At 38.7% G+C, this 17,987-nt stretch overlaps 2 protein-coding genes across 5 annotated transcripts in view; both read left to right on the forward strand.

Annotated features, from left to right (window-relative positions):
* The window catches only part of SLC35G2 (solute carrier family 35 member G2), a 44,263-nt gene extending 37,345 nt beyond the window's left edge, over positions 1–6,918 (forward strand). Inside the window, exon 2 of the mRNA XM_059390979.1 lies at positions 1,956–6,918. Coding sequence (XP_059246962.1) covers positions 1,974–3,212 — 1,239 coding nt within the window. The 5' untranslated portion in view covers positions 1,956–1,973 and the 3' untranslated portion in view covers positions 3,213–6,918. The remainder of the gene's footprint in view (positions 1–1,955) is intronic.
* A 1,972-nt stretch (positions 6,919–8,890) lies between these two features.
* The window catches only part of NCK1 (NCK adaptor protein 1), an 81,525-nt gene continuing 72,428 nt past the window's right edge, over positions 8,891–17,987 (forward strand). The window contains exon 1 of one of the 4 annotated variants that reach the window (XM_059390985.1): positions 8,891–9,185. The gene's annotated coding sequence lies outside the window, so the exon portion shown is untranslated. The remainder of the gene's footprint in view (positions 9,186–17,987) is intronic. The other 3 variants (XM_059390984.1, XM_059390983.1, XM_059390982.1) reach the window with 3 other exon arrangements.

A 17,987-nucleotide genomic window follows, 5' to 3' on the forward strand; every position in this document is an offset into this window, starting at 1 on the left:
GTCACAATTTGATATAAATTGGAATAAAAGAACATCAGATTAGCTTGAGAGTAATATGTAGGAAGAACTGCCAAGTGGGAGGTCTAGGTTAGGAAAATGAAGAATTTGGAGGCACAGGTGGTGTTTTTTAAAAATTATTTCTTCCACCTGAAGATAGTGTCATTTAGAAGAAAAAAGAGTAAAGAGTAATGAAACAGATAGTGTCAAAGAACAAAATAGGATTTGATTTCTAGACCATGGTTTAAAATCCTGGAACTGTTGAGTTTTTGGCAAGGACAGGGAGGATGTCATAAGGACCAAAAAAAAAGGTTTATTTATTTATTTTTTCCTTCATAGGGGAGGGGAGAAATCAAAGAAATTGTTCTTAGAAAAAAGGAACGAACAGGAAAGAGAACTGAGTGAACAAATACAAGTTTTGGTAACAATGTAGAAGATACCCACTGTTTCAAGAAAGGTGAAAGGTGAAAGAAAGGAAGCTGAATTCTTCTTAACATTTACTGAGAGTTCACAATATGCCAGCACTGTGGCAAATTCTTTATATGCATTATTTTATTTAATCCGTACAAGTTTTTTTCCCACTTAACAAAATGTCATGCACATTTCTGTGTCAATAAAGATCTGCATCATCATTTTTTTTATTAACATATAATGTATTATTAGCCCCAGGGGACAGATTTGTGAATCGTCAGGCTTACACACATCACAGCACTCACCATAGCTGCATCATCATTTTTAATGGGTGTATAGCATAGTATTACATTGTACACAGGGTCATTGTGATAAGCTATAGTGAACCCTCCTACTCAAGCATTTTTTTCTACAGTTTTTTGTATGCTCTTTTTCTTAATATATGAACATCTTATTTTAGTTTGTAATTTAATGTTTTGAACAATATTATGATTCTAAAATTAAAATGCAAAAATGTATATTGCATGTTTTCTTCCACTCTTATTCCCTGTTCCACGCTAACAATTATTAGTTTATTTTGTATCTTTCCATAATTTCCTTATGTTATACAAGCATATGTAAAAGCATATTATTTTTTCTCTTTTTTTAAACACATAAGTAATATCTTTAGGATAAAATCTTAGAATTGATATTGCTAAATTAAAGGGTAGTTTCAGTTAAAATCTTAATGTATATTGACCAGTTGCTTATCAGAAAGGTATTACACAACAACAATGCATGACTGTCACTAAATCCATTTTACTGATTTTCTAATTTTGATCTATCTATATATCTGAATATGTATGAGGAGTACAGAATAAATGTTAAAAAGAATATAATTTGTTCTGCAGAGCTAATTGTGATATTATACACAAATTATACAAAAAACTTTGGACTTATCTATTTAAAATTGATATTATAGAGAGAAGACACAATGAAAAGTAAAGGTTTTATCTAAGTTGTTATTTACTTTTCTGTGTTTTTCTTATTGTGTGAGTGGGGAAGCAGGTAGGAATGAAAAATCTCAGTTGTTTGTGGTGCAAAGATAAGTAACAGAGCTGAATGAGACAAAGAATAAGCCAAGCAAGAAATAGGGGCAAGCATAAGATGAGGCTGAAAGGGGCGCCTGGGTGGTTCAGTGGGTTAAAGCCTCTGCCTTCGGCTCAGGTCATGATCTCAGGGTCCTGGGATTGAGCCCCATGTTGAGCTCTCTGCTCAGTGGGGAGCCTGCTTCCTCCTCTCTCTCTGCCTGCCTCTCTGCCTCCTTATGATTTCTATCTGTCAAATAAATAAATAAATCTTTTTAAAAAAAAAGATGAGACTGAAAAATGTAGTTTTTAAAATAATTTTTTAATTTAAAATAAAATTTTTAAAATTTTTAAAAAATTTAAAAATGTTTACAGTCTTTTACTCTACTCTCTATGATTAAATTGGTACATATTATTATAATAGAAATTAAAACCAAATTTCAACTGAATATGTACACTTGTCTTTTTTTTCTTAAATAGAATTGATTATCTGAAGAAATGGATACTTCTCCCTCCAAAAAATATCCAGTTAAAAAGCGGGTGAAAATACATCCCAACACAGTGATGGTGAAATATACTTCCCATTATCCCCAGCCTGGGGATGATGGATATGAAGAAATCAATGAAGACTATGGAAATCTTATGGAAGAAAATCCAAAGAAAGGCCTGCTGAGTGAAATGAAAAGAAAAGGAAGAACTTTCTTTGGAACCATGGATACTCGACCTCCGCCAACAGAAGACCCAATGACTAATGATACTGGACAATTCCAGAGCTTTGCAGAAAAAAATATTTTTCAATCCAGAAAAATGTGGATAGTGCTATTTGGATCTGCTCTGGCTCATGGATGTGTAGCTCTGATCACCAGGCTTGTTTCTGATCGTTCTAAAGTTCCATCTCTAGAGCTGATTTTTATCCGTTCTGTCTTGCAGGTCTTATCTGTGTTAGTCGTGTGTTACTACCAGGAGGCCCCCTTTGGACCCAGTGGATACAGATTACGACTCTTCTTTTATGGTGTATGCAATGTCATCTCTATCACCTGTGCTTATACATCATTTTCAATAGTTCCTCCCAGCAATGGGACCACTATGTGGAGAGCCACAACCACAGTCTTCAGTGCCATTCTGGCTTTCTTACTTATAGATGAGAAAATGGCTTATGTTGACATGGCTACAGTTGTTTGCAGCATCTTAGGTGTTTGTCTTGTCATGATCCCCAACATTGTCGATGAAGACAATTCTTTGTTAAATGCCTGGAAAGAAGCCTTTGGGTACACTATGACCGTGATGGCCGGACTGACCACTGCTCTTTCTATGATAGTATACAGATCTATTAAGGAGAAGATTAGCATGTGGACTGCACTGTTTACCTTTGGTTGGACTGGGACAATCTGGGGAATATCTACTATGTTTGTTCTTCAAGAACCCATCATCCCATTAGATGGAGAAACCTGGAGTTATCTCATTGCCATATGCGTCTGTTCCACTGCAGCATTCTTAGGAGTTTATTATGCTTTGGACAAATTCCATCCAGCTTTGGTCAGCACAGTACAACACCTGGAGATTGTAGTAGCTATGGTCTTACAGCTTCTAGTGTTACACATATTTCCTAGTGTCTATGATGTTTTTGGAGGGGTAATCATTATGATTAGTGTTTTTGTCCTTGCTGGTTATAAGCTTTATTGGAGAAATTTAAGAAGGCAGGATTATCAGGAAATACTAGACTCTCCCATCAAATGAATACTTGATTATTATTTTGTTAAGTTATTAATAGGTACACTGCCATTTTAATATTTACCTATAAATGTCTCGTGTTGTATAATTGACAGAGTGGTATATAAAATCAATATAGGCAGATGTAGAAAATTTATTCTAGTCTAATATGTTAAAAAACAAATGTTAAATATGTGAAACACCATAAATCCAGTGTTTCTATGGTTATTAACAAAAAGTAATTGTGGTAGGAGAATGTTAACTCTCATCACTGAAGAACACAATACTTGAGGAAATGAGCCCTTTCAGATGGAACTTCTGTGGCCCTAAAATAAATGTTTATGCCCAATGTTATACAAATGTTTAATAAAAATCCTTTAATAGCCAAAAATCTTCATTGGTGAAAAGTACACGGTAAGGTGAAATCTTAATACAATCCCTATTTTGTCATCTGCTTACATTAGAAACTAGAGGTGACTGGATTGGGTAAGGGAGCTTAAGTTGAGGCAAGAAAGAGGGAACAAAGGAAAACAGGTGGTTTTTCAATGACCATAGTAGTTGCCCTACTTTCAAACAGAAAATTGGTCTTTGCTATGGCTACATTAGGTAATGCATAGGATAATGGAAGTAGGGAGAAGACTGGATTCTTGACAGCTCTACTTAGTCTGTGCCATTTTGTACCTGATGGTGGGAGACTTAATGTTGGGACAAGGTCTATTTATCCTCAGTTTTACAGATCTTTTCCAAAACTGTCCTTGTTTATGATTTTGTAGCAAGTGCATGTGTAAGCTGTAGTAAAGGTACTCCTTACACTTGAAAAAAAGACACTAACAGGAATCATGGTACAGCAGAAATTTGATACAATATGGTAACTTGAAATTCTTTTCAAAAGGCATAAAAGTTGTAAAAGCATATAAAGTAGCATTAATTTGTGTTTAATTTGGGCAATTTTACTAATTTAGGACAACAAATGTTGATATAGTTATTAGGCTACTGTTATTATTACTGAGCTATTTTAACTTCACATTCACTCTTCTGTACTTACCTCTGTGATGCTATGGCTCAGAGGCTGTAAATTATATTTTTCCTATGCTGGCTGGTGTCTCATTAGGTTCCATCAATAAAGGACATTAGAGGGAGACTAGAAGACAGGAGAAGGGGAGAAAGGATTTCTTCCTTTCCATTTGTTTGCATTTTGTCATTGTTACCCCAGCAATAAGCAATAGCCTTTTGCTCCACAGCAGCAACTGATCTCAGCCTTGAGCTTCTTTTGGCACTTCTCCATCCCTTAGCAGCCTCATCATATCCCTCTCAGTAGGAGGAGGACCAGCTAAACAGCATCCTTTCTGGAATCTGAGCTATAGCTCAGCTGGGTCACTCCACTGAGCTTTGGAGACCTTATAGTCCAACCCTGACCCCTCTTTTTCACATGCTCTAAGGGTGGTAGCTGCTCTGTTACAGTTACCATCTCTGGGCTACTGCAATGCTCCCTTTTTTGCTTTTTCAGTCCCTCAATACCCAATACTAGATTCTTTCTGTTGTAATATCTTGTGATTTCTGCCTTCTTGACTAATATATCTCTAAACCTTTCTCCAAAGAGCCCATAGCTATTAATTGGGTATCTGTGCTTCTGGGAAGATATTAATGTTCAGATTTTCCAGGAATTGCCAGACGCTGGCTCTTAACTATCCAAATTGAAGAAATTATCCAAACAAGCACAGAAAGAAAACGGTTTGAAAAAGAAAATGAACAGAGCCTGGAATGACCTGTACTAAGGACTAAGAAGTCTAGCGTTAGTGTAGTCTCAGAAAAGGAGAGAGAGGGGAAGGGGCAGAAAAAAATATTTGAAGAAATATTGGCCAGAAGATTTCTAAATTTGATAAAAGGAAACTACAACATGAACCAGTAATCCACAGATCCAGGGAAATAACTGAACCCCAAGAAGCATGAATAGAAAGAAAACCACATGTAGAAACACAGTGCAACTGCTGATAAACAAAGGTAAAGAAACAAAACTTTAAAAGCAGCAATTATAAAAGGACATATGACATACAGGAAAACAGCAAGACAGCTAGCTTCTCATCAGAAACACTGGAGGCCAGAAATAAACAGAATGACATTTTAAAGTGCTGAAGAAAAGCCCTCTGATGGCTTCTTATCATTATAGGATAAAGACTAAGATCCTTAACTTCTATAACCTGCTATTGCTTACTTTACTAGTCATCTTCTGCTCTAGCAATATTGTGTAATACCTTTTCAGTTGTGTAATACCTTTTTAAATGCAGGCTACTCTATGTGGAGAACCCATCTCTTCTTTGCCTACTTATTTGCCTGACTAGCCTGACCACACAACTTCCCCTGTAGTTTAATGTCTCCCTGTACATATCTATAGCTTCTTAACTATATTAATAATAGACATATTTAAATCTTGTTCTCTGACACTGGATTGAGCTCATTTTAGGTAAGACTGAATCTTTAGATTTCTAGCACCTATTATAGTGCCTACCACAGAGAGGACTCAATCAATTTCCGTTGAATTAATTCTCATAAAGGCATAACAATACTCAGTCCAGAAATTAAATTTAGTTACCAGGGTCCACTAATTTCTGTACTTCACAATCAAGCTTGTGATCAGTTACTTCTTGTTGATTAGTAAGTAGGGTGTTTTTGTTGTTGTTGCCCTAAACAGTCCTAGTTGGCAGGGATGCTAAGCCAGATCATTCTCTAATCATTTCTAACTATAAGCTATCAAATTTCCTGGGAAAGATCTTGAGACCTGGAGACTCATTTTCCCCTTCCTTGTCTTCCCAAATCCTGCCTGCATATTTTTATCCTAGACAGATTAGCTATCCCTATCAAAGCCCCATTTCCAGTCCATAGGTCATAAGTTTTGGTCTAAATAATATTGTCTCCTGATTCTGGCTAGTCCCTCGTCCACTCAGCACTAATTAACAGGGGTGATTCCCATTTTTGGTCTGCGTTCCGCTAAAAGAGAGGAAGAAGCCATGTACATGTTTATATTTGGAAGTGGGGAGACAGGGTGTACGGAAGGAAGTCTCTCGGACAACTACCACCCCACAAGAACTTGTACTCCATTCCTTCTAAGTTACTATCCTGCAATTTCATATATGACTTTTGTCTAGCTACCTTTCTACCCAATGCTTTCTTGTGTCATTGCTGTTTCTTTTTTTTCTTCAATTCCTTCTCCTTTTCATATGTATTTTGAGCTTTTTACTTTCTTTCTTTTTTTAAAAATATTTCCTGGTAAGAATGGGTGATAAGGAAACTTAAAGAAATAAAACTAAAATGTTTACACAGAACTAAACCCCCCCTTTTTTTAAAAAAAGATTTTATTTATTTATTTGACAGAAAGAGATCACAAGTAGGCAGAGAGGCAGGCAGAGAGAGAGGAAGGGAAGCAGGCTTCCCACTGAGCAGAGAGCCCGATGCAGAACTCGATCCCAGGACCCTGAGATCATGACCTGAGCCGAAGGCAGCGGCTTAACCCACTGAGCCACCCAGGCGCCCCTGATCACTAATTCTTAATCACTAGTTAACCCAGGCGCCCTAAAAACCCTTTTAAAAGGACGTTCTTTCCCTCATTTCTTCTATTGCTTAAATAGGTGGCACACAGTAGTTAAGAGATCTAGATGAAAATCTTGTAAAGGGTCTGTTCAGACCATTGGTTCATTCAAAATACATATTCCCTTACAAAATAAAATCTAAACTTATGACTTCATATTTTTCTGGGTTTATTTTCCACACTTACAACAGTGGTATAAGGTTCCTGATGGCAAGAACCTGTTGTATTTTTATTAACACCTCCAACCCATCACGTGTTAAATATGTACACAGAATTGAACTGAGCCAGGTTTTGCTAACAGTTGTATGATTTTGGAAGAACCGTTTTCATCTCTGGACAATCATTTCTCCAGCTTAAAAAAAAAAAAAGAATCTAATAGCATTTCAATCCATAAACTTTATAAGATGTCTTAACAAATAAAACTATTGTATTAGCTTGAGTTGCCAATAACAAAATACCAATAACAGAAATTTAATTTCTCCTGGTTCTAGAAGATGAAGTCCCACATAAGCATGTCAGCTTGGTGAATTGAGAGCTCTCTTCTAGGCTTGCCCATGGCCCCCTTCTCAGTCCTCTCATGGTGGAGATAGAGAAAAATCGCTCTTTCTTTACAGGAACACTAATCCTGTAAGATTAGGGCCCCACTCTTTTTTTTTTTTTTTTAAGATTTTTATTTAGTTATTCGACAGAGAGAGACACAATGAGAGAGGGAACACAGCAGGGGGAATGGGTGAGGGAGAAGCAGGCTTCCCATGGAGTAGAGAGCCTGATGCGGGGCTCAATCCCAGAACCGTGGGATCACGACCTGAGCCAAAGGCAGACACTCAACCACTGAGCCACCCAGGTGCCCCCACTCTTATCTCAGTTAATCCTAGGTAACTCCTAAAGGCCCTATCTTCAAATACAGTCCCATTAGGGGTTAGGACTTCAACATATGAATTCTGGGAGGGGACAACTCAGTCTATTGTAGCCATGATAAATATACAAAGGAATTTAGGCTATTAGAATAAATTTGAATTTCACTTATATTATTCACTTTGGATGCTAATAATGGGATGTAGACATACAATAGCTGTTGCCCAGAGTTTCATGATTTACTTGCCAGAGCCAACTTGAAGCCAGGAAGGGGTTCAGGGTGATTTGTGCTTGATGTTGTGACCCTCAATAATGGCAACCAAACCACATACTTCAAAGCTCAAATGAATGATTTTGAAGTTAATTGCAGAAAAGTGTGACCCTTGGGACTTCAAGTTAGGGCCAGGATTCAAAGAAGGGAAAGGAAGATGTACTAATGCCTCAAACAATATTTACTTATCATTTATTATGTAGTAAGCAGTGAGGGAAAATACTGACATGGTTCCTGACTTAATGAGTTTACCATCTAGGTAGGGATAAGAACAAATTCAGCAGCTTGTTTGGGGAAAATACCTGTGTTCTACGAAAGGTAACTATCCCAGCAGGTTTCCCTGAGGAGGCGACACCTAAGCGGAGCGGAGCCACAGAGATGGCTCAGAAGGCATGAGGCAGTTTGAGGTGGGGAGCTGCAGTACTGGCGTGGGGAGAACCAACGGACTGATGACCTGGCAGGTGGCTGTGACTGGGCGCCTGAGAATGGGCACACTTGACACCGAAGGTCATTGTCCTCCTCACAGCATGACTACCGCAGCTGAGACTGGAAGTTATTCACGTACCACGGTACTGGGAAGACCCTCAGACTCAGCTTATTTCGGTTTGTGGCTCAAATTAACCATACATCTTACTTTTTTTCCTCTCAGGTTCCCATTTCCAGGCCTTTTGATTTGTTTTTCGTTTTCTCTCTGCCCCTAAAAACCTTCTGTTGACAAGACCCACTTCAGGTGCGGAAACCTGGAGGAAGCTCCCAGAATCGTTGGGGCGGAACTCGGGAAGCAGTAATTTCTGCTGTGTAGTCTCTAATGTGGCGCTGAGGAGGGAGGCCCAAAGTAATTCGCCACAGCAACCGGAGTGGCAAAAACGGCAACCGTAAGGTCAGGCCAAGCACTATCTAACCCTTTCGCTAGCTTACTGCTGAACAGCCTCAGTTTGCTCCACGCCCAGCACAGCACTTGATTGACAGACGGGCCGGCCCAATCCGAGCGCGGCGCAGACAACTCTCGCTTCAGGGATAGGAGAAAAGGGAGCGACTGAACCTATCGGATTGGGCCGGGAGGGGGTTTCCTGCCCGCGCGGATCCGCCTACGACCTCCCGGCCACTCGACGCCGGAGCCCCGCCCGCAGGCCGCGCGCGTCCCGCCCCTCTCGCCAGAGCTACGCGGCGGCTGAACCGAGGCCTCGTGCCGTAACGGCCATCGCGGCGGCCACGGCGGTCTCCCGGTCCCTTCCTCAGGTGAGCTGGGGCCACACGGACCCGGCAGAAGGAAGGTGAGACGGTCCTGCTGGTAGGCAGACGCACAGACAGCCTTTCCTTTCCCCATGCGTCCGCGCAGTCTGCCACTCGCTGCGTCGCTTCCTCTTCTCCCGCGAAGTTAGCCCCCCAGGCGCCGTCTGCCGGCCCTGAGCTGAGCCGGAGGGGGCGGGGAGGCCGCTCGGCCAGGCCTGGGCGTTTGCATCGCTGCTCAGCGCGACCCTCTAGCCAGTTCCCCGGGCCCCGCAGCCCCAGACCTCGCTCTGGCCGGCCGCTCCTTAGAGGCTGGGAGGTCGAGTGTGCGGCGCTCTCGCTCCCCTGGTTCTTTTTCTCCCTAAAAAGTCCTGTTGCCTGTTGTGGCGTAATCCGGGCCGGGGAAGATAGGACGTGGTCGAGGATGGAAGGGGCGCGCTCACCTCGAGCCTTACAGGAGGGGAGAGGGTCGTAACCTGTACTGAGGGTGGACATCATTGGGATGCGCTCTCTGCCCCTCCCCCACCCCAGATTAAAATCTGGGTTATTTTAATCATATGGACCTGCTGTAGTTTCGTACGATTGCTTGTTGCTTCAGCTGTGAGCTTTTGACTTAAGTGTAATATATCCTGTTAAAAAAAAAAAAAAAAGAATCTCAGTAATTGGTTTTGTGACGTTTTGTGGTGTTTCCATAAAAGTTAAATTTGCCGTTAGAAACTCGGGAAGCTGGATTTTGTTTAGGGATGAGAATTGTAACATTATAGGCGCTTGGCATTGTCGAACGATGAGCCGGTCACCGAAAAATAATTCTACCCGTTAGATTTGGTAAGAAAACATTGGAGTTAGGAAAGAATGAAGTTGAAGCAAAAAAGCTCCGTGTCTGGTCAAAACGGGTAAATATTGCAAGAGGTAATTCATTTTTAAAAGTCTTACTTTGGTAGATTGATGAAAAACCAACTATACAATTTACTAAGTACCTGGAAAGCACAGTTTCTAAAATCTTAATCTTCAGCGAGGTCACAAAGTAATGAGGAAAATAATCCAAGAAGAAGGTTTTGTTTGATAATTGTCAGTTATATTCGGTTCTTAAGTAAGCTTCCATTCACAGTTTGAACGGAACAAGAAATATAGATTGGTTGATGAATAGTAGTTTCATTCCATCTTGATCATAGATTCTGTAATTTTCTTTTTTGGGAAAATTGTGATCTGGAGAAAATAGCTATAATATCTATAAGTCCTGTTCACAAAATGCTCAAGACTCAGCTGTGCTTGTTCACGTATTAAATTTTAAATTGTTCACTTTATTTTTCTATGCATTATCTTTTAGTCCGGATTTTACCAGCGCTTTCGGGTCCATGTAAATAAAATTTGAAGTGTACACAGGATGTTTTGTTAGATATTGAATGGTACTTTATGGCTCTGGGCTTATTTTTATTTTGCACTTTGGAGAACTTTATTGCCAAAAGTTCAAGGTAGATTTAATATAAGTATTGTTATAAATCACTCATCAGGAGGACTCCATTTAATAAATAGAGAATGCAGTCCATTTTTTCTTATCATAGTATCATACTTTAATAACTTTTACAATTTACTTACTTTTATAATATGGAAAAATCTAAATGTTCTCTAGGTACATCAGAGCAGTAAATGATTTCTTTAGTTGGTAAGTTGGAGGAAACTCGTGAAATCACTAAGCATTTAACAAATTCTTTTTTTTTTTTTTAAAGATTTTATTTATTTATTTGACAGAGAGATCATAAGTAGGCAGAGAGGCAGGCAGGGAGAGGAGGAAGCAGGCTCCCTGACAAGCAGAGAGCCCGATGCGGGGCTTGATCCCAGGACACTGAGATCATGACCTGAGTCAAGGCAGAGGCTCAATCCACTGAGCCACCCAGGCACCCAACAAATTCTTTATAAGTACTTGGGTATGCTATTTTAGGAAGACAACTGATATTTTAAAAACTTATTTATTTAGATAAATAGTGAGCCTACTCACTTGGTTGAGGGGAAGGGAGGGGTAGAGGGAGAGGGAAAGGGAGAGAATCTCAAGCGACTCTCTGCTAAGCACAGAGTGTGATTGGGGCTTAGGCTGGGTCTCATGACCCTGGAGTCAGTTGCTCAACTGACTGAGCCACCCAGGTGCCTTAGGAAGACAACTGATATTTAAAGATTATTTAATTAAGGCAGTAATTCTACCTGGATGATCCTCATTTTACGATTCCATGGGCAGATTTTGTTTCAGTAGTGTTACAGTTGCAGCTACCGAGACACAAACCTTGGTTTTGTTTTTGACATCCTCTATCCATATAATATTGGCTAGTTTTTGTCAGCCATTTTTTGGAAATTTCTTTGAGATATGTTCTTTTACACTAGATTTTTAAAAATTAATTAATTTATTTGACAGGCAGAGATCACAAGTATGCAGAGAGGCAGCCAGAAAGAGAGAGATGGGGCGGGGAGCAGGCTCCCACTGAGCAGAGAGCCCCATGAGGGCTTGATCCCAGGACCCTGGGATCATGACCTGAGCTGAAGGCAGGGCCTTTAACTCACTGAGCCACCTAGGTGCCCCCCCCCCCTTTACACTAGCTTTTAATTGGGTTTTCTGCCTACCTTTTCTACCTACTCAATATGTCCTGCCTTCTGCCTTAATCGTAAAATTGTCTTTCCCCGCTGTGAAACCAGTGATAGCTCCCTGTTATCTACAGAGTACTTCTCAGAATTCCCTAGTCTTCTAATAGTCTGCTCAAAACCCATTTTTTTTTTTTTTTATGACAGCACTATTTCTCTGTGGGAGCTGTCCATCCTAAACCAATCTCTCATTCTCATTTAGATTTTATGTTTTTCTACCTTTATCTGTTGAGAATTTGATTGCCTATGCATAGCCTGCCTATTCTTGAAAGGAAATTTCCCACCCTCCCCTTCCCCCACCAAATTACCAAAGTAGCGGATGAAGTCATATTTTGTTGAAGTTTCATTTTTGGTCCTGAATTCAGTACAGCCTTCCAGATCATTCTGTTCTCTGTATTGTTGCTTTCCTTTGAACCCATTGCCCTTACTGTCTTATTATTCCTTTGGTTTTTTTAAGCTTATGTGAACTTGTTTTGTAATATCATGGAACAGTATTGTGGGAACGTTGGAATTACAACCTTTCGTTTTATAGGTAAGGAAAATGAAACAATAACTACACGGAAATTCGCACATCTAATGATGGTGGCAGAGCTGAAACTCAGACCTTGATTTCCTAACTCAAGGTCTGTGTATTCTTTTTTTTCATATGAAGATTTTATTCATTTATTTGAGAGAGATGGCACGAATGAGAGAGAGTGCGAGCAGGGTGAGGGGCAGAGGGAGAAGGAGACTCCCCACTGAGCAGGGAGCCCTGTGTGGCCTCCATCTTGGAACTCCAGGATCATGACTTGAGCCGAAGGTAGATGCTTAACTGACTGAGTCACCCAGGTGCCCCTTGGTCTGTGTGTTCTTTTTCTTTCTTTCTTTTTTTTTTTTTTTTCCAAGATTGTATTTATTTATTTGATAGAGATCACAAGTAGGCAGAGAAGCAGGCAGAGAGAGAGGAGGAAGCCGACTCCTTACTGAGCAGAGAGCCTGATGCGGGGCTCCATCCCAGGACCCTGAGATCATGACCTGAGCCCAAGGCAGAGGCTTAACTACACTGAGCCACCCACAAGGCAGAGGCTTAACTACACTGAGCCACCCAGGTGCCCTGGTCTGTGTATTCCTTAAAAAAAAGTTTTCCCTGTGTATTTCCTAAGAAGGTGTACTACTTTTCATCTCTTGGAATATAGTTTTTTTGTTTGCTTCATATTACTTTGCATTTTGTGTCTTTACATCTTGCATAGATTGAAAACTTCTGTGAGAGTGGCGTGGGATCTTGATTTGGATTGTTCAAATCATTAAAATGGGTTTAAAGTCTTTTTCTTTGCTTGTTAGATGTATTAACAGCATTAACAAATCATATTGCCATCTCTGTAGTTGAGTCCATGATTCCTTAAAAGGTGAATGTATCTCTTAGAATTTTTACTCCTGGAGTTTAGTTTGTTTGAAACTCTTAATTCCAAGAGACTGAATATTTGGGTACTTTCAAAGTAGATGTGAACATTTCAGTGGTTTGGAGAAAACCTGGAGGGTTTATCACATAACTGAATTTAATGATCCAGCCAAATGTTCTTTTTCTTTTTTAGGTTCTTAGAACAGCAGCACTTTTGCATTTTGCTACTTTGTCCTCTTGTTCATCTGTCAGAAACTTGATTATTGAGCAATCTGTTTATTGAGCAAAATATTCTGAAAACATTTGTTTCTTTTGGGAAGACAGAGTTTTTATAAATTTGCTCTTGACATTTATTTTTCCTCTTAACTGTGAAGTTGCTGTTACAGCAGTAGCATAGGGTTGCCTTGGTTATATTTGTTCGTTTTTGGGATTTTGGTTTTTTTTGTTTGTTTGTTTGTTTTTTTTGCATTTACGTAGTAAGAGTTGCATAGTGTAAGGTAGCACAGGAAATTATCAGATGAAATGTTTCTGGAAGGAATGTTTTACCCTTTGGTTTTAAATAAAATTATCTGCTAAAATAAACTTTGTTTATTTTTGTTGATATTTTTAGTTGAAAACTTTAGTATATTTGTTGAAACATTGATTCTCTCATTCTTTATTCCTGAAGTTGTATTTAAGGCTTACTGAATTGGACATAAGTATGGTATGGATAATTTCTGCTTTTTTTGAAATAGACCAATGGAATAAAGCAGTGAGAATATGGTTTTTAAAAAACGGATGCATCTAAAAAGCTTTTCTGTTGTTTTTTAAGAATTAGCCTTCCAAAAATTTCAGTATGTATTTCCAAATCATGTTGTGTTTAGATCAGCTCAGATAATTGATATAACAAAGAATTTAATATGCCTTGTATTTTTTGAGCATCCCCTCAAAACAAAAATTTATGTTTACCATAAAAACTTTCTATTAATTAAATAAGACTTGGAAAATTTTCCTTAGCAGTTCTTGACCAATTCCAGGTACTAAATGTTCTTGCATGGGAACATTTTTTATTTTTAGAAACATTTAGAATACTTTGTGTATAGCCCCTTCCCCCCAGAATTCTGCCCTAGGAAGTCAGTTACTTTAATTTTTCCATGGTTTTTTTTCCCCATTTCTTTTCTTTATATTTTTTTCTTCTAAGATCTTATTTTTAAGTCATATCTCCTCCCACTGTGGTGCTTGAAGTCATAACCCTGAGAAAAAGAGTTGCGTGCTCCACGACTGAGCCAGCCAGTCACCCTTCCGTATTCTTAAAAAGGCCTATAAGGCCTTGCATGATTTGGCTTTTGCCTACTTCTATCTCTTGCTATTTTCCCTTTCTCCTCCTTTTCCCTTCACTAGCCAAGATTTTTTTTTGCCTTGGAACCCATGAACCTGCCCTTCCTGCTGGGCAGATGGTTCCCTTAGGTTAATTAATATTAAGTTTGGCTGCTGGTAATTAAAAAAAGGCCAAATAATTTCTCTTCTCACACTAGAAAAATCCAGGTTTTGCATGGCAATCATTTACTTAAATATTATTTCCAGGTGTTTTTTTCCTTAGTAAAAATAATTCTGAAATAAAGATCTTTGTATATAAAGCCTTAGATTTTTTTTCTCCCTTGATTAATTCCTGTTGTGGGATGATGCAGTTGAAATGTCGTTGATTTATTTAAAAACTTGTTAGAGAAAGTGTCCTTTGAATTTTTTAAAATAGCAAAGTACACAAATTTCATTGTATAGTTCAATGAGTTTTTATATTTGTAGCCATCTACCTATCACCCAGATCAATTTTTTTATGACAGCAGTATTTCTCTGTGGGATCTGTCCATCCTAAACCAATCTCATTCTCATTTAGATTTTATATTTTTCTACCTTTATCTGTTGAGAATTTGATTGCCTATGCATAGCCTGCCTATTCTTGAAAGGAAATCTCCCTCCCTCCCTGTCCCCCGCCAAATTACCAAAGTAGCGGATGAAGTCATATTTTGTTGAAGTTTCATTTTTGGTCCTGAATTCAGTACAGTCTTGCAGATCTGGAAGTGTTTCCAGTGCTCCAGAAAGTTCTCTCATGTGTCCTCTTAAGCACTATTTCCTATCCCCAAAAGTTAATCACTATTCTGACCTGTATCATTTTTACCTGTTCTTGAACTTAATGGAACCATGCAGTGTATACACTCTTGTGAGTGACTGCTTTTGCTTATATTGTGTTTGTGAGATTCACCTATGATGTTGGTACAGCAGTAGTTGGTGTTTTTTTACTGATAATAGTTTTCTGTTGGATGAAATATACAATTTAAAAAAATTCATCATTAATGAATATTCGGTTTGTTTCTAGTTTTGTAGCTGTTGTGAATAAAGCTGCTGTATACATTTACTTACAAGTCTTCCAGTGGACATACACAGTCTTTTCTTTTGGGTATGTGTACCTGGAAGTATAGTGACTCTTGTCTACCAGTTTTTGAACCTACTGGGAGCAGCTTTCTGTCTTATTCATAGCAGTTTTCTAGGATTTCTTCCTTATTGTAAGACTAGTGACTCCCCTTGCCTTTCTTCTGTGTTAAATCACGTAGTTTTTTTTTTTTCAGTTTGACCTCTCATTTGGTGGAACATATCCCATAGTAGAATCCTATGAAGTTTGAGATCTTGCATTATTAATAAAATGCCCCCCCCCTTTTTTGTCTCCCCTGGGATTTTGCTGAGTAATAAATTTTAGGTTAGAAATAATTTACTTTCAGAATTCTGAAGGCATCTCTTCATTGTTTTCTGGCTTGTGATCCTTTTGAGAATTTTGAAAACCTTCTGATTCCTGATCCTAATATTTTTTTTTTTTTGAGATTTTGTATCTTTTGTATTCTGAAATTCATGACGGTGTGACTTGGCCTGATCTGTTCTTGGGTGTTTTCCTGGATACTCATTGTGCACTTCAGACCTGCAAAATTATGTTAGTCAGTTCTGGGAAATTTTCTTAAATTATTTTGTTGATGGCTGTAGTAGTAGTCTGCTAGGGCTGCTGTAACAAAATACCACAGGCTAGGTGGTTTAAACAACAAGTTTATTTTCTGACAGTTCTGAATGCTAAGAAGTCCAAGTTCAAAGTGCTATCAACGTTGGTTCTGTATGAGATCTCTTCTTGGCTTATATAGACAGCTGTTTTTTTTTTCTTTTTTACTGTGTCCTTACAGAGCCTTTTGTTTTTTTTTTTTTTAATAATTTATTTTTTATTTTAAGATTTTATTTATTTATTTGACAGAGAGAGAGAGAACACAAGTAGGTAGAGGGAGAGGGAGAAGCAGGCAGGCTCTCTGCTGAGCAGGGAGCCTAATGCAGGGCTTGATCCCAGGAAGATAGCCCCTTAACCATCTAAGCCACCCAGGAGCCCCATGGTCTTTCTTGATAGAGTTACCTCTCTCCTCCTCGCCCAATGAGGATACAGGTTCAGTTGGATTAGGGCCCCACCCTTATGACATCTCATTTAACCTTAGTTACCTTCTAAAGTCCTGTCTCCAGATTCAGTAACTTTCAGGGTTGGGGCTTCAACATGAATGGGGGGGTACAAGGAGACATAATTCAGTCTACAGTAATAATTTCTTCTCCTTCCTTTTGTTTCTTTCTGAAAATTTTATGTTATTTCTGCTAGTTCTGTTTGTGTCTCAGACTAGTCCTTTGGTGTTTTTTTTTTTTTCCCTTAATTTTTCATCTCCTAGTCTTTTTGTTCTGTATTATATGAGAGGTTTCATTAACTTTTATTTCCTAAGCCTTCTGCTGAAATTTTCATTTTTGCCAGCAAGATTTTGATTTCCCAAGAACTCTTTGTTCTTTAAAAATTATTTTTTATAGAGAGTATCCTTTGCTAGTTTCATGGATACATTTTCTTCTCTGATTTCTGAGGACATTTGCCTTTGTTTTTTCTTGGAGACTTTTTTTAAATTGGTTTCTAACTTTTATGTTGGAGGCTTGCTTCAGGTGTCAGTAATTCTTGGATGTTATCTTGAGATAATTTCAGTCATCAGATTGAAAGCTTGAATTGCTGGGGTCTTAAAGACTTGGAACTTAATTGCATGGTGGTCCAAGTGAGCCCTTTTTAAAAACAAAAACAAAAACCCAAAACAAAATCCTGATGTCCGGGAGGTATTTCCTCTTGAGGGAAAACACAATCTTCTTGAGGGCTGAAGGTTTGACTGCCCCCCTTCATGTGTGTGTGTGTGTGTGTGACTGAATTTCTCATTCCCCACTTTTGATAAGGTACACAGATTTTTAGTTGTATCTGGTGACCCCAGTTCAGAGTTATGTAGTCAACCATCAGGTAGATTTGGGGAGGAAACGTCTAAGGATTTAACCACTCCTTAGCTTTCACCCATTCTTCCCTATTTAATCCCCTCTTTTCTCAGTTGTAGCGGTAGCCGGTGCTGCCAGTTCCTGACTCTTTTGAGAATTCCAAGGTATAAATTGGGTTTTTCAACTCCTGGGTTAGGCTTTACCTTTTTGGAATTCACTGAGGTAGTAACCCATTGTCCAACTGTCTTTTTAGGTTGAAGAAATTAGTTATTATTGCTTGCTTTCCTGTATATTTTGCCTACTGTGTTAATTTCCTTAAAAACAAAAACAAAAACCTGTAGTGTTAAATCCACTAATTGGAACCTCTCAAAAACTTTATTTGTACTGCCTAACCAGTATTTGTACTGTCTTAAGCCAAGAATGATTTACATTTTTGAAGGTTTGTAAGAAAAGAAGAATATGCGACAGAGAGACTGTATGTGGCCTACAAAGCCCAAGATATTTATTATCTGGCCCTTTAGAGAAAAAGTTGCCTTACCCTGTCCTTGTAATATAAAGTTTCTG

This window comes from Mustela nigripes, chromosome 2 (genome assembly GCF_022355385.1).
Source record: "Mustela nigripes isolate SB6536 chromosome 2, MUSNIG.SB6536, whole genome shotgun sequence".
NCBI classification, from domain to species: Eukaryota; Metazoa; Chordata; class Mammalia; order Carnivora; family Mustelidae; genus Mustela; species Mustela nigripes.